At 35.9% G+C, this 14554-nt stretch overlaps 1 protein-coding gene across 1 annotated transcript in view; it reads left to right on the top strand.

Annotated features, from left to right (window-relative positions):
* The window catches only part of ADGB (androglobin), a 693780-nt gene that overhangs the window by 518409 nt on the left and 160817 nt on the right, over window positions 1-14554 (top strand). Inside the window, exons 25-26 of the mRNA XM_053711792.1 lie at window positions 836-989; window positions 2243-2430. Coding sequence (XP_053567767.1) covers window positions 836-989; window positions 2243-2430 — 342 coding nt within the window. The remainder of the gene's footprint in view (window positions 1-835; window positions 990-2242; window positions 2431-14554) is intronic.

The raw sequence follows: 14554 nt of genomic DNA on the forward strand, positions 1-14554 counted from the left end.
TACTGCATGTGACAGCTTCGGACAAACACACTTAGCCTTTTATATTATAGGATATGTATTTATTTTGTTTCACTGTATAAATTAACACTGTTTGTTTATTTACAAAGTATTGGTTGCCTGGCAACTATCTTTGGCGGTTTTTTCACAGGTGGATGGTCTGATGTGCAGGTATAAATGTTTTCTTCACTGTATTGTACATTGGTCTGAGGAAGGGGAGTATTCCCCGAAACGTCACTGAATAAATCTCCTTTTGTATTAAGACCAGAGAGTGCTGTCTTCTCTTTGAGATATATATATATATATATATATATATATATATATATATACATACATATACAGTATATATAATTATCGGTTATTTGTAGAGTGCCAACAGATTCCGCAGAGCTATAAACATAGGCGGTATACAAAAAAACATTTATAGGGATAAATGGGTAGCGGGCCCTGCCGAGAGTCGCACTGTTGCAGTCAGCTTTTAAGGTTGTGACACTGCAAGCGGAGCGGCGCACAGCATGTAGATGCTGCTGTGCGCGCTCAGTGTCGCCTAGGTCGCGTAGCTGATCGCTCAGAGTTAAAAAAATTTACCTTTAGAAGCGATGCGGTGCAAAGCAGCTGCTTCGTCTCGCGCTGCATCGCTTGCAGTGTGTCACAGCCTTTATGAAGGTGATCTGCAAACAGTTGGCGGATAGTAATGGAGTTAGGAGAGATTAGTGTAGGTTGTATGCATCCCTGAACAGTAGAGTCTTTAGGGAGCGCTTAAAGCTTTCAAAACTATAATAATCTTGTATTATATTAGTAGTATATCTATGAAATTATAATTATTATTCTATTTCAGGGAAGTATTTCATATGCCTGAAGACATGATTCTGACACCTGTGATATTTTCTACTATTTCTCTCTGTAACCTTTATGTCATCAATAATGATACATTAAAAGAAATTCCCTGGGTGTTTACTAAAGTTCCACCTTATGTGTATACTAAAAATATAGTAAGTCAACTTTTTTATTTTATAATGAATTTAAATTTCATTGTGTGTTTCATTATGTATTTAAGCCCTAAATTTACGGTGAAATTATTGTTCAAAATCTATTCTCTGTATGTTTTAAATAGATCTAAACTGCCTGGTTTTGTCAAACGCTGTTTATTTTGTTAACCTATTTGCCTGAGCATATAGTACTATATGTTCTATAAGGTAATGGCTTTTGATGTTGCTTGTAAGCATTACAAATTTTAAGAGGCTTTAGTAAGATATCTGTCCTCCCTCTATTGATTGCAACATGGCTGTCTCTAATATGCAGTTTTTTCACGATCAGAAATGGCTTGCAAAGTATTAAAGCAATGTGCTCAAGGGATTCTATTCAGTTTTCATACAGGTTTAATGAAATAGAGCTGTTTATTTTTAATTAGTCCTTTTAACCTCATTTTTATTATGACAGTTCTTGTTCGAATGCTGTTGGTTTGAACAGAGAAAATAAAATAAATGCCATTTTACATGGAACTTTGAATTTAGCCTTCAAAAATATATTACTACAAACATAAAGCAAAGTTATTATTTTACAATTTTATTTATGTATTAAGTGTATATTATTTCATTTATTTTGACAGATCTGCATTTTATCTTTATGGCACACATGAACTAGCACTGTCTAGCAGTGAAAAACTTTAAAAATGCACCGATAAGAGATGGCCTTCAACGGCTTAGAAATTAGCAAATGAGCCTACCTAGGTTTAGCTTTCAACAAAGAATACCGAGAGAATAAAGTAAATTTGATGATAAAAGTAAATTGGAATGTTGTTTAAAATTGTATGCTCTCTCAGTCATGAGTTTTCATTTTGACTAGACTGTCTCTTTAAGAGTCACCCAGAATATGCAAATTAACAAAAACAAGTTTGTAATGAAAAGAATTGAGGATAAGATTTGACTTTTTTTTTTTAAAGTTTCTAACTTTATTAAATAAATTCTTATAGTACAAAACACACAAGTCTTAGTGAAACAAAAAAACTTGTATAAATCACATGTAAAAGCACAAATGTAGGCATTTCAGAGGATCATTAATATAAAGGGTCCAATAAGAGTGTGGATTAAGTCCATAAGTATAGAAGTTGTGAGCTCAAGTTGTAGATGTTAAAGTCTTATTCTGAAGCATTTAGGAGATTGATGTGTAAGATTTGACTTTTTATCTGAGGTGCAGGATTGTACAGAAATTCATTAATCATTGTGATTTTAATTTGATTTTTCAGAAAGGCTATACCTTTATGGCACAAGCATATACAGGTGAAACTCATCTGGTTCCTGGGAAGTTTAAACTGCGACTTATTGGTGACCATAAACCTCTTCCATCTATCTCACGTGAGAATCCAAACAACTCCTTTGCGGCAAAAGAAACTAAAGGGTTCTATATCCCTAATGGTGACAACGTCATATTTAGGTAATTGCATGTACTAGTATATATTTATGTGCATATGTATTGTTTGGGTTGATTCTGCAACAAACTGTTCCATGTTACATTTAGTTTATTTCTTGTAGAGTCGTATATTCTTTTATTGTAGGTATTGAGTCTTGTGAAATAGAAACTTCTGATACATTTTGTGCATTTTCTGTCTTAAAGGGACACAACACAAATGATCTCTTTCGTTATTGAGATAGAGCATGCAATTTTATGCAGCTTTTTAATTTACTCCTATTATATATTTTCCTTCATTCTTTTGCTATCTTTATTTGAAAAAGAAGGCATCTGAGCTTTTTTTTTCTTCAGAACAGCACTTTTTTTTATTGGTGGATGAATGTATCCACCAATCAACAAGGACAACCCAGGTTGTTCACCAAAAATGGGCCGGCATCTAAACTTAAATTCTTGCATTTCAAATAAAGATACCAAGAGAATGAAGAAAATGTGATAATAGGAGTAAATTAAAAAGTTGCTTAAAAATTTATGCTCTAAGGAACCGCTCAGAACCAAAGACTGTAGCGGTGTGTGGTTAACAGCACTACTTAAGGGACGGTGTATCCAGGTACTTCAATCTCACGCAGGGGGAACATGCCGGTAAGACTATGATACCATAAAGATAACCGCACAAAAACACAGGAGTGAGATATAAACGAGGAAAAGGCTAGAAAATATTATATCGCTCCTGAAATACATGGACTTTAGATTACTGTCTAGCCTACTGTGTTTTATACTATAAATCGAGATATAATATCTATTAAGTCATCTATTGCTCAAACTACTGTTATGTGCTGTGGGGGTAATGTTGAATTTGAATTATTGCAAACAAGTATGAATAACAATTGAATGGCACTATTCTAAAAATCTCTCACACTATTATCAAAAATAAAGCCCTGCATAGAGGAGCTTTAATCAAGCCTTAAAACACACTACCAAATCAAGATATCTTTTGTTATTTAATCATTTTTTCTCACATTAGCTATACAAGTTAAAACTGAAGAAGGGTTAAACATCAATCTAGCTCTATTTCACTCAGTATTTATAGCGCTAAGGGTGGATAACACATAATCAATATATAATATATGGTCTAAAGCAGTAAGAGAACCCACAGACTTTCAAAGAGGAATATAGGCTCTAGACAATAACACAATTGAACTTACTTTGTAAGCTAATTTGTAGGGATAGTTAAGAATAAGAACATTTGAGACTCTAAAAAAAAATATTTAATTCTCCCTACTAATAAGTTAAAACTTGAATATAAGAGGGCAAAAAGGTAAAGGGAAGTAAAAGGTGTATCTCCCCTGTTGCACACATAATCAAATCCTGACCCAGCTGTGTATTAAGGAATTGTAATATTGATTGTATAGAGGGTCTGTTAAGAAAATTGCTCTGAAGTGTATTTACAAAAAAAGGCGATTTGAAAAATAATCTATCCTGCCCTATGGCCCCTCTCTACGCAAGGCAACTTGAATAGCGCTAGAAAGCTCTATTGAGGGGTTACTAAGAATATAACATATTCTAGTTCAATAATTGAAGAAACAGGGTAGCTTTTAAAGAATCTAAGAGGGATTGAAACGATTGACGTTGGTTTTTTTCATCTTCTCTAGTCGCCATCTCCTGGTCTTCTCACCAGCCTATTCACCTTATCCCCCCTTTTTTTTTTTTTTTTTCTCACACGTATCAACTAAATCACACGTGCACAACTAGGTGGGTTTAGCGTCACTAGCATTAATTGTTTTTTTTTTTTTTTTTTTTTTTCCCTTTCACTTGGTCCAATACCCTCACTTCCCTTTCCCTCACTACCCTTTTCCCCCAATTGGGGGCTTTGTCGCACAAGCACACGTGGTGTTCATTCACACAATTGTTTATGGATAAATATATCACTCCCAAACACAATCCAGGCATGGCGCCTAAAAATAAAGAACGTAGAAATAAGAACCCAACGGAAACTCCAACAGAAAATATAGGGGAAGGTACTCCAGTAAAAACTCAGAAGGTCACAGGATCGCAAGATAATCAAGACCTGGTAACCAGTATCCTAGAAGCTATCTCCCCCAAATTTGACTCTCTAAAGAAAGAAATTAAACAAGATCTTATAAATCTCACAGCAGAAGTCAGACAATATTCTATTAGATTACAGGAGGTGGAACAGCGAATCTCTGATTTAGAAGACACCACAAATTTGTATATTCCTTTGGCAGAAAGTAACCAAGATGAGATTTTAAAACTTCAGGCTAAGGTTGACGATCTAGAGAATAGGGCTAGAAGGAATAATCTTAGAATAATTGGATTTCCTGATCCCCACAAACAAGAAGATCTCATGAATATCATAACTAATACATTACCTACAATATTAAAGATGCCCTTAGTCCAGCCACCGGCAGTGATTGAAAGAGTCCACAGATTGGGGAGAGCTATAGATAATTCAAACAACACAAATAGACCTAGACCAATCATTGCAAAGTTTTTAAACTTCCAAGATAAAATGTTGTATCTCCAACACTATAGGAAAAACCAACCCATTCTTCACAATGGTAGTAAAATTCTCCTCTTCCAGGATTTCTCAATTGAGACCTCCAGGAAAAGGAGAGAACTCTCCCCGCTGTGTGGGAAATTGTTAAAAGCAGGTTGGCAAGCCACCGTTATATACCCTGCTAGACTCAAATTAGCTTACAAGGGCCAAACGTTTCTGTATGACTCTGTCGAAGAAGCAGAGAAAAAACTAAAGGAACACGGGATTAATTATTAAAAGTAGGATTATGAAATATCCCACAAATAGCATGTTTAGGAAACAAAAAGGTATAAATAAAATGCCGCTTATAAATTATTATTTTTTTTTTTATTTTTTTTTTCTCTCACTCTTCTCGTCTCCCTTGGTTATCACTCCCTACCACTCCCACCCGTCGCTTACTTAACAGGTCAGGATCAATATGATTAGAATTACCTCCTGGAATATAGGGGGTATAACTTCCCCGATAAAGCGCAAGACCATTATCGCTCACCTCCAAAAATTAAATACCACGATTGCACTTTTACAGGAGACACATTTAAACACTGAAGAATCACTTAAGTTGAAATATTCATGGGTAGCTGAGGTACTTTTTGCCCCCGCATTAAACAGGAAGAAGGGAGTCGCTATTCTCTTGGGAAAAAAATTAGCCTATGAGAAACTACTTATTATAACAGACCCGGATAGCAGATATTTAATTTTAAAAATAAAACTCCACAATGTGGTGTATACCATCTGTAACCTCTATGCTCCCAATGTAATAGATCAACAATTTTGGGATGATCTTCAAGGCAAACTCCTACAGGTAGCAGAAGGTCAGATAGTTATAGCTGGAGACTTTAATATGGCTCCTTGCTCTCCTCTAGATAGGTATAGATATGGAGGCGTACTTAGGAAAACGAAAAAAGATAATCTTGAAATGAAATTGTTCAAAAATATTTTCCAAACCCTAGCAGTAAGAGACGTGTGGAGGGCCCAGAATCCCGACAGTAGAGCTTATTCTTGCTACTCAAGAGCCACTAAAAGTCTCTCTAGAATAGACCTAATGCTAATTAACGACAGGCTTTACCAAGCAGGACCTAAGGCATCTATAGCAGAAATCTGCATCTCTGACCATGCCCCCATATCGTTGGATATTCCAACACAGGAGAAGAACCTAGGTGGATCACGCTTCTTTTACCCGAAGCACTTTACCAATAATATAAAATTCACGAACTGGTTAAAAATCAAATTAGACGAATTTTTCAAGTATAATGAGGGTTCTGTATCCAGTCCCTCGATTATGTGGGAAACAGCAAAAGCGGTCTTGAGGGGAGACATAATTGCCTACACTGCTAGAATTAAACGCGAAGCCCGACAGAAGGAAAAACAGCTGATAGCCTCAGTGACCAATGCATATAGCAGATACTTGAGCTCCCCAAACGAAAGGAACTGGAATAGGTACATCAAAGTAAAAAAGGAACGCGATGTATTCATATCTACACAAACAGTGCAATCAGAACTAAAGTACCAGGCTAACTTATACAGATACGGCAACAAAGCAGGCAAATTACTTGCTAATTTAACAAAAAATGCCAAACAATCAAATATAATTGAACACATACAGGTCAATAATAATCGCTTAACCTCAACCGAAGAAATATCGAACTCATTTTTGCATTATTATGAAGAGGTTTATGCTTCTGCAACTACCGACGAAGAAGCACAAGAAAGATTCTTGGAGAAGCTCCCTATTACGAAAGGTAAAGTAGAGTTTACATCTAACTTAAATTCTCTAATAACTGAAATGGAGGTATTACAGTCAATACGAGCCTTAAAATCAGAGAAAACACCAGGCCCAGATGCAATCCCAAATGAATTTTATAAAAGTCTAGAACAATCAGTTGTCCCCTATTTAACAAAACTATTCAACTATTACTTCAAGGAATATACTCAAATCCCGCCAAACTTTTTAGAATCTCATACTATTCTAATCTTAAAACCTGGTAAAAACCCACAAAGAAGGGAATCATATAGACCGATCGCATTATTAAACTCTGACTATAAGATCTTCGCATCAATATTAGCCAAAAGATTGCAAAAGGGACTAGCCGAGATTATTCACACTGACCAGGCGGGGTTTTTATATAATCGCAGGATCAGACAACTTCTTATTGTTGTCGATTACTTTAAAAATTCTGAGGGAAAATTTCATATAACTCATCCAGACGCAGCAATACTAGCAATAGACGCCGAAAAGGCCTTTGATAGGGTCAGTCACCAACATGTATTTGACACACTAGGCCGATTCGGATTAACAGATAATTTTCTTAAACTAGTTAAAAATATTTGCACACAAGCATCAACAAGATTAATAATTCATGGTCAGATATCAAAAAAAATTAAATTAGAAAGAGGAACAAGGCAAGGATGTCCGCTCTCACCCCTGCTATTTAACTTGGCAATAGAACCATTAGCCATAAAAATAAGACAACAAATTGAAGGCATTCTAATCGGCAAAAAAGAGGTCAAAGTGGCGTTATACGCAGATGATCTTTTAGTATACATAACTAACACCTTAGAGAATATTCCTAATTTATTGAAAATAGTTGACACCTTTGGCCTTTTTTCAGGCTATAAAATGAACAAAAATAAATCAGAAATACTATGGCGTAGGGTAAAAAATAACTCTCTGATAGATAATCCATTTAAAAGAGTCTCTAACTCATTTAGATACCTCGGGATCAACATTTCAGCTAATTCCAAGGAATGGTACACCTTAAACTTTACTCCAATTCTCAAGCAAGCTTTACAACAAATGAAGAACTGGCAAAACTTGCCTCTTTCATTAACAGGACGCATTGCCCTATTCAAAATGGTAATTCTACCTAGAATATGCTACCTATTCCAAAATCTTCCATTAATCTTAAAGTCATATGACTTAAAAAAGTTTAATACAGCTCTCCGTCACTTTATTTGGCAAGCAAAAAAACCTAGAATCTCCTTAAAAAGATTATCTCTTCCTAAACAGAAAGGCGGACTGGCTCTACCTGATTTGTATTTATATAACTTGGTGTTCCTAGGACGCATCGCTACAGATTGGGTCGCAGAATCCAATCATTTTTCAGATTATGAATTAGAGCAAAGCGTGACATATCCGTTTTCGCCAATTTCCCTACTGCATATCGCACCCCAACGAATACCTAAACAAATAAAAGATTTAAAAACAATATATGCAATAATCATAGCTTGGGGAAAAATCGGCACGTGTAGCGAAATAAACACCCAGATACCAACTTATCAATCATTTCTAGGGAACCCAGAGTTCCAGGAAGGTACACAAGCTCCAAATATACAACGTTGGCATACTCAAGGGTTAACTAAGGTCTTGCAATTTTTTAAAAAAGAAACAGGCTCCATTAAATCATTCGAAGAAATGAAACTGGAATTTAATTTTAACAACCAGGAATTCTTTACATATCTACAAACCAGACATTATGCCAGACAGCTAAGTAGTAAATATAAATGGAAATGGACTTGGGGTAAATTAGACAACTGGATAATATTGAATAGAGCAGGCCACTTCTCCATAGCTTCTTGGTAGAATCTCCTCGTTTCACAAAAAGGTGACGAAAACTTAGCAAGAATAGTTCAAAAATGGACAAATTATACTAACACTAACATAAACAGCGACAGACAAATAGCAAGGTCAATTCAATTATCATTGGAAGCAACTATGGCTGAAACCTGGAGAGAGTCACATATAAAACTCCTATACCAAACATACTATACTCCAGATAGGGGTTACAGATGGTATAATAAGAACTTCAACAAATGTCCTAAATGTAGCCTACCAGCCGCTGACATATCTCATATGATATGGGAGTGCCCTAGAATCTTACAATGTTGGCAAAAAATAGAATACTGGCTAAACAAAGTATTAAAAGTTATGCCACTTAAATTAACATTAACATCTATCATCTTTTTGGTTGATAATAGCAGAAATTTTAAAGATGCGAAAATAGTTAACCTAGTTATCCTAGCAGCCAGAAATTTAATACTCAAAAATTGGAAAAATAAAATACCCCTATCTATTATAGAAGTTAGAAACTATCTTAAAAAACAATATATAATCGAACAAAAAGCTACAAACTTAAATATAGAGAGAGAAATAGAGGCTTTTTTTAGCAAATGGGCAAAATTTATTAGAATTTTTTCGCCTGCTGAAATTGAATATCTAATTTTCCCATTCAGAAATAGTGATCTAGTAGTAATGAACCTATGGTGAGAGAGAGAGGGGGGAGGGAGAGGGGAGAGGGGAGAGGAGAGTTAATATTCAAGTGTTTTTTTTTTATTTATTTATTTATTTATTTTTTTCTCTTCTCTTTCTTTTTTTATCTTATCCCAGATTTTGTTGGGATACAATTTAGAGATTGTGCCCAAGGGATAAATATAGGCAATAATGATAGAAGGTTAAACCTATTCTTTTTTTTTTTTTTTTTTTGTCCATTATATGTGTTAACATGCCTGTCAAGTAAATCACAGGCTCCTAGCATAAGTGGGTGGAGCTATTGTAAACCACATGTGCAATTAATATCTTGATAAGAGGGTTATATTATGGTTACCTTGAAAGAATGTACCCAGATGTTTAAGTTGTTTTTTGTTTCTTGTCTATTGTTATTTAATCGTTAAAAACTCAATAAAACAAGTGTCTAAAAAAAAAAAAAAAAAAAATTATGCTCTATCTGAATCACAAAATAAAAAATTTGGGTTCAGTGTCCTTTTAAGCCTATTTTTCTCCTTCCTACTAGTTTTCAGTAATGTAGACTAGGTTGCAGCTTTCATACAGAAAATTCAGTACAACACACTAACTCCAGCCAACCTCTAACATCCATCAAGGGTGTTTGCAGAAATTAGGTCTCACACAGGACAATAACATAAAAAGTCCTTTAGAGTTCCTAAACTTTTAAGGGGATTATATTACAATTTGCTACATAACCTATCCCACATTATAGCCTTACGTATTCTTTACCTCCAATGTATCACTTTACAGCATACATGTATTAAAAACATGTCAAAACAACAGCACAAGTGTGCGAGTACAGGTAACATCAGACTTGTGTGTTTTAGATTAACTCTGTGTACAGACCTTAAATCAATAAAACAAAAACCTTTCTTTAAATACCAAGTGATTGCTGTAACATCTGACACTCAAAGTTAACCCCCTTCTAATTAAAATGAAGCTACTTCTAACTTGAAATTGTAACTATATACACATAGGGCTTCATGTACACAGCGTAAGCTGCTCTGGAGCCATTGCGTGCCTGCTTTCCGCAATGAAGGAAGCAGCAGTCGTAAGGTGGCTCGCTCTGTGATTGACAGTCCTTTCTCTTGTGCAATTAGTCGCATGAGTGAAGGGGCAGCCATTACACACTCATCGGAGTGTGTAATGATGCATATGGCCCAGAGGACGAACAGATCTGCTGCCCATATGCAGCCAAGGCGGGCGGACAACTTCTCAAGTTGAGAAGCTTGTCCGCCTGCCATTTAAAACATGGGGACCATAATGTTATATTTTATTTAGCTTAAAAATGATATATTTCTCTTTTTATTATATTCTTTCATAAGCAACAAGAGGGCATAGATAACATATCCACACCACCAGATGAAATAAACTTTCCTGTTATTTTTATGTATTTATTATTACTTTACATGCACTCGGCTTTCTTTACATGTAGTCACTCTTGTTTTTTGCTAGTTCAAGCACCGCATGCATTGCATTGTGAAGCTATTACAGTGGTGTTTTTAGCTTGGGGGAAGGGTGCGTTTGAGCCTTTTTCATCAGCAACAGAAGATGGGTTGGATTGTTTTGTGCAGCATTCATAGGTGTCCCTGTTCACTAATAAAGAATTCCTCTTTCTAAAGGCAAAAATGCTTTCATTGGATTACTTTTTTGACTTAATAGTAGTGAAATGTTTGCTCTTGAGTGTTCTGGTATCCCTGATACCTCTAGCTAGCTCAATTACGTTTTTTTTCCAAAGACAAACATTGTTTCTCTGGCTGGAACCTTTTAGGGAATATCATATGAAATGTGAAACTTTCCAAAATAAGCCAGCAAATAAAGCTTATGGACATTTTGTGTTAACAGTTAAAGGGATATGAAACCCAAAAAAATTTCTTAAATGATTCAGATAGAGCATGCTATTTAAAGAAACTTTCTAATTTACCCCTTTATCAATTTCTTAATTCTCTTGGTATCTTTAGTTGAAAAAGCAGGATTTAAGACCGTTTTTGGTTCAGGACCTGGGTAGCACTTGCTGATTGGTGGCTAAATGTATAAAATTGATAATGGGAGTAAATTAGAAAGTTGCTTAAAATGGCATACTTTATCTTAATCATGAAAGAAAACATTTTGGGTTTCATATCCCTTTAAATAGATATGCAAATGCTTTCTAATTGAATTAGCTCTAGAACCAGGTCACTATTACAGGAGATGTGATTTTAATGGATGTTAGTGACTTCTAATAGACTATAATGCTGGTAAATGCTTTGAGAGCAGAAGAAACAACCTTCCCCACTCCCTTGTGAAGCATGTTCAATTGGGTTCAATGTTTGAATTTTTTTTGCAGGTAAGGATCTGACATTCACACCACCTCTGTGTATATTATTGAATTGATGATTCTAAAATAATGGAACTTCAGTTCCAAAGATTTGTCTTGGAGAAGCCATCTAGCTCACTGGGGGAAGTGTACCTGCCATTGTTGGGTGGTAGAAGCTGATACTTCAACCCAATAAAGTTGTTATCTATTCAGATGATATTCTTTTGATTCTGGTGTAGTCTAGAATTGTCTCCTAGCTCAAGGGAGATATCTCCTCTGGAATATTGTCTTTAAATAGATATTCTCAGAGCATTTTTTTCTGTTTATAAAGACCTATGGTCATCATTTGTTTCATCATCATGTTGTCATCTAGTCGCACACCATTACATCGGTTGCTTATGTCTACCATTGCTTGCTTTCTTAGGTGGCTAAGATGGAAACTCAGATTGATCTCATTTATTAATATTCCAGGGGTTTAGAGCAATCATGCAGATTTCTTTAGCTACCAGGAAAGACAACTATGAGAATGATTACTTTATCTGAATGATTTGTCTGGAAATTTTCCAAGGATCAGAAATTCCGGAACCATATAGTCTCCATAAATGACATCTAGGCAGAGTGCATACTAAAGTCTGGTGTGTAAGTGGTAATATCTGTAAACATTAAGGGCCAGATTACAAGTGGAGCAATTGAATGAAGGTTTTTGCGCAAGTCGGGTTGCGCTGGTATTAGAAGTTAAAAGTAAACTGTTGATCTCATTAAGCCATGTTACTTTACTATACCAAAAGCAGAAATTGTTGTGCCTTCACTAAACATGTGATAGGGACGCCTTAGTATTTTAGACTGACATGTTTCCAGTGTGCCTGCTTTGTGTGATTCAATAGATCCAGTGGCCAATCAAAAGGACCAGCCAAGAAATTCCTAGCTCTAAACACCTAGTTGAACAAAATTATACAGGGTATTTAATCCGTTTCCTAATTTTCTTAGGGCCCATTTTTTATCAAGATTTCTAACTGAATACGTTTTTTCGATTCTCTGGGCTCCATGTACTAATAGGCGGGTGGACAGCTTCTCAACTTGCGAAGCTGTCCGCCCGCCTTCGCTATATACGGGCAGTGGATCTGTTGATCCGCTGGCCCGTATGTATCGTTACACACTCACCGCAGTGTGTAACGCCTGCCCCTTCATCCGCGCGACCAATTGCACAACTGAAGGGGCTGTCAATCACCGAGAGTGAGCTCTCAGTGATTTTCCCTCACCACCTCAGAGGTGGCATAGGGTGTAAGAAGCAGCGGTCTAATGACCGCTGCCTCTTACATTGCGGGAAGCTGGCTCGCATATGCAAGCCTGCCCCGCAAGGTCTCCAGAGCAGCACTCGCTGCTTAGTACAAGGAGCTCAATGTGTACATTTACTTCTCCAAATGCATACTTTGTTTCAGTAAAAATTGGATTTTGACCCTGATGTTTTGACATTTTTCCATATTCTGTAATTTGTTCTGATTTCAACCAACCCATTGCTATTTAGTGTTTGTCTGCTTTTTTTGAGATTTAAAGCACATGAACCTGTTCTCTCTTTACCTTTAAAGAAACAGTAAAGTCAAAATGAAACTTTCATGATTCAGATACATTATGCTATTTTAAACAATGCTCATTGGTTTCTCTGATGTGTTCAGCTAGCTCCCAGGAGTTGTTCCTTCAACTAAGGTTATTCAGAGAATGCCTCTGACGAAGCTGGGAGGAGCCCAGCGAAACGCCTAAGGCCACGCCCATTTTTATATAAACGGAGGAAGTAGGTGATCTGTGTGGAGCGGTGGATGCATAGCCGGCTTATTTTGTTGCACTACCGCTGCCTCATTGACACCCCCTCTATAGCTGGATAAGCTAGTTTTTAAGGCACTTGAAAAGGGGGGGGGGGGGGAAGAGACTTTGCTTTCAGCAAACGTATGACAAGTTTGGGAAGTGTTACCAGGCCGTGGATTACTGTATAATGCTGATACATACCTCACATGTTTGAGGGTACCTCTTGTAAGTGCACATCTACATACGTGTTGTAATAAAGTGGAAAAGAGTTTTTATCATCTACACTTAGATCGTCCTGTTTTTCTTCTCTTTTTGCGCTCCATTGTTTCTGTCCCTGCAGACTTAACTACCCTGAGAATGAAGTAAATTTTATAATAGAAATAAATTGCAGAGTCATTTAAATGCTTCATCTGAATCATGTAAGAGGTTCCATGTCCCTTTAAAGTATTGAATTGCACAATGTTTCTTGTGAGTCTTCTCATAGCTAGAGAAGTTTTAGAGGTAGAAGCTCTACTTGATTTACTTAGATCTCTTAGACACTACCTGAAAGCTCATAAAATAAATTTGGAAACAAATTACTTTTTTGCCATAGACTAAAAGGACAAAAAGTTTCCAAGACATCTTTGGCCAACTAGATTTTTTTTCTTCAGTCATTATGGCTTATGAGCAAACAAAACCTTACCTTTCGAGGTATGTGCCTATTCCACCATAGCCAGGACTTCTTTATAGACGAGTCATAATGAATCGTCTGTGGAACGAATGGCCAACACAATTGATTTCCCAAACATAAAACATTTAATCAAGTTAATATGTTCAATGTGTTTGCTTCTTTGCAACACAATGGTATTTATTTTGCCCCCACTCATGCCTTCATATATTTAGCTTTGGTACTAAAACAAAATAGAAATAAATGCAGGAATTGCAAACTCAGGCCACAAACAACTTCTTACATGTTTCCTGGGTAAACACCATACAATTCCTCAGAGATTACTTAGAGTTAGAAAATCAGATTTGCATCAAAATAGTTATAGAAATGCACAAAATATTTTGCCTGATCTGTTTCTGAGAATAATGTTTTGGAATAGTTTTGGTATATCATAAAGGTCCTATCATAATTAAAGAGGCACTGAACTCAATTTTTTTCTTTTGTGATTCATATAGGGCATGCAATTTTAAGCAACGTTCTAATTTACTCCTATTATAAATTTTTCTTCGTTCT

The sequence above is a fragment of the Bombina bombina genome, chromosome 4, assembly GCF_027579735.1.
Source record: "Bombina bombina isolate aBomBom1 chromosome 4, aBomBom1.pri, whole genome shotgun sequence".
Classification (NCBI taxonomy): Eukaryota; Metazoa; Chordata; class Amphibia; order Anura; family Bombinatoridae; genus Bombina; species Bombina bombina.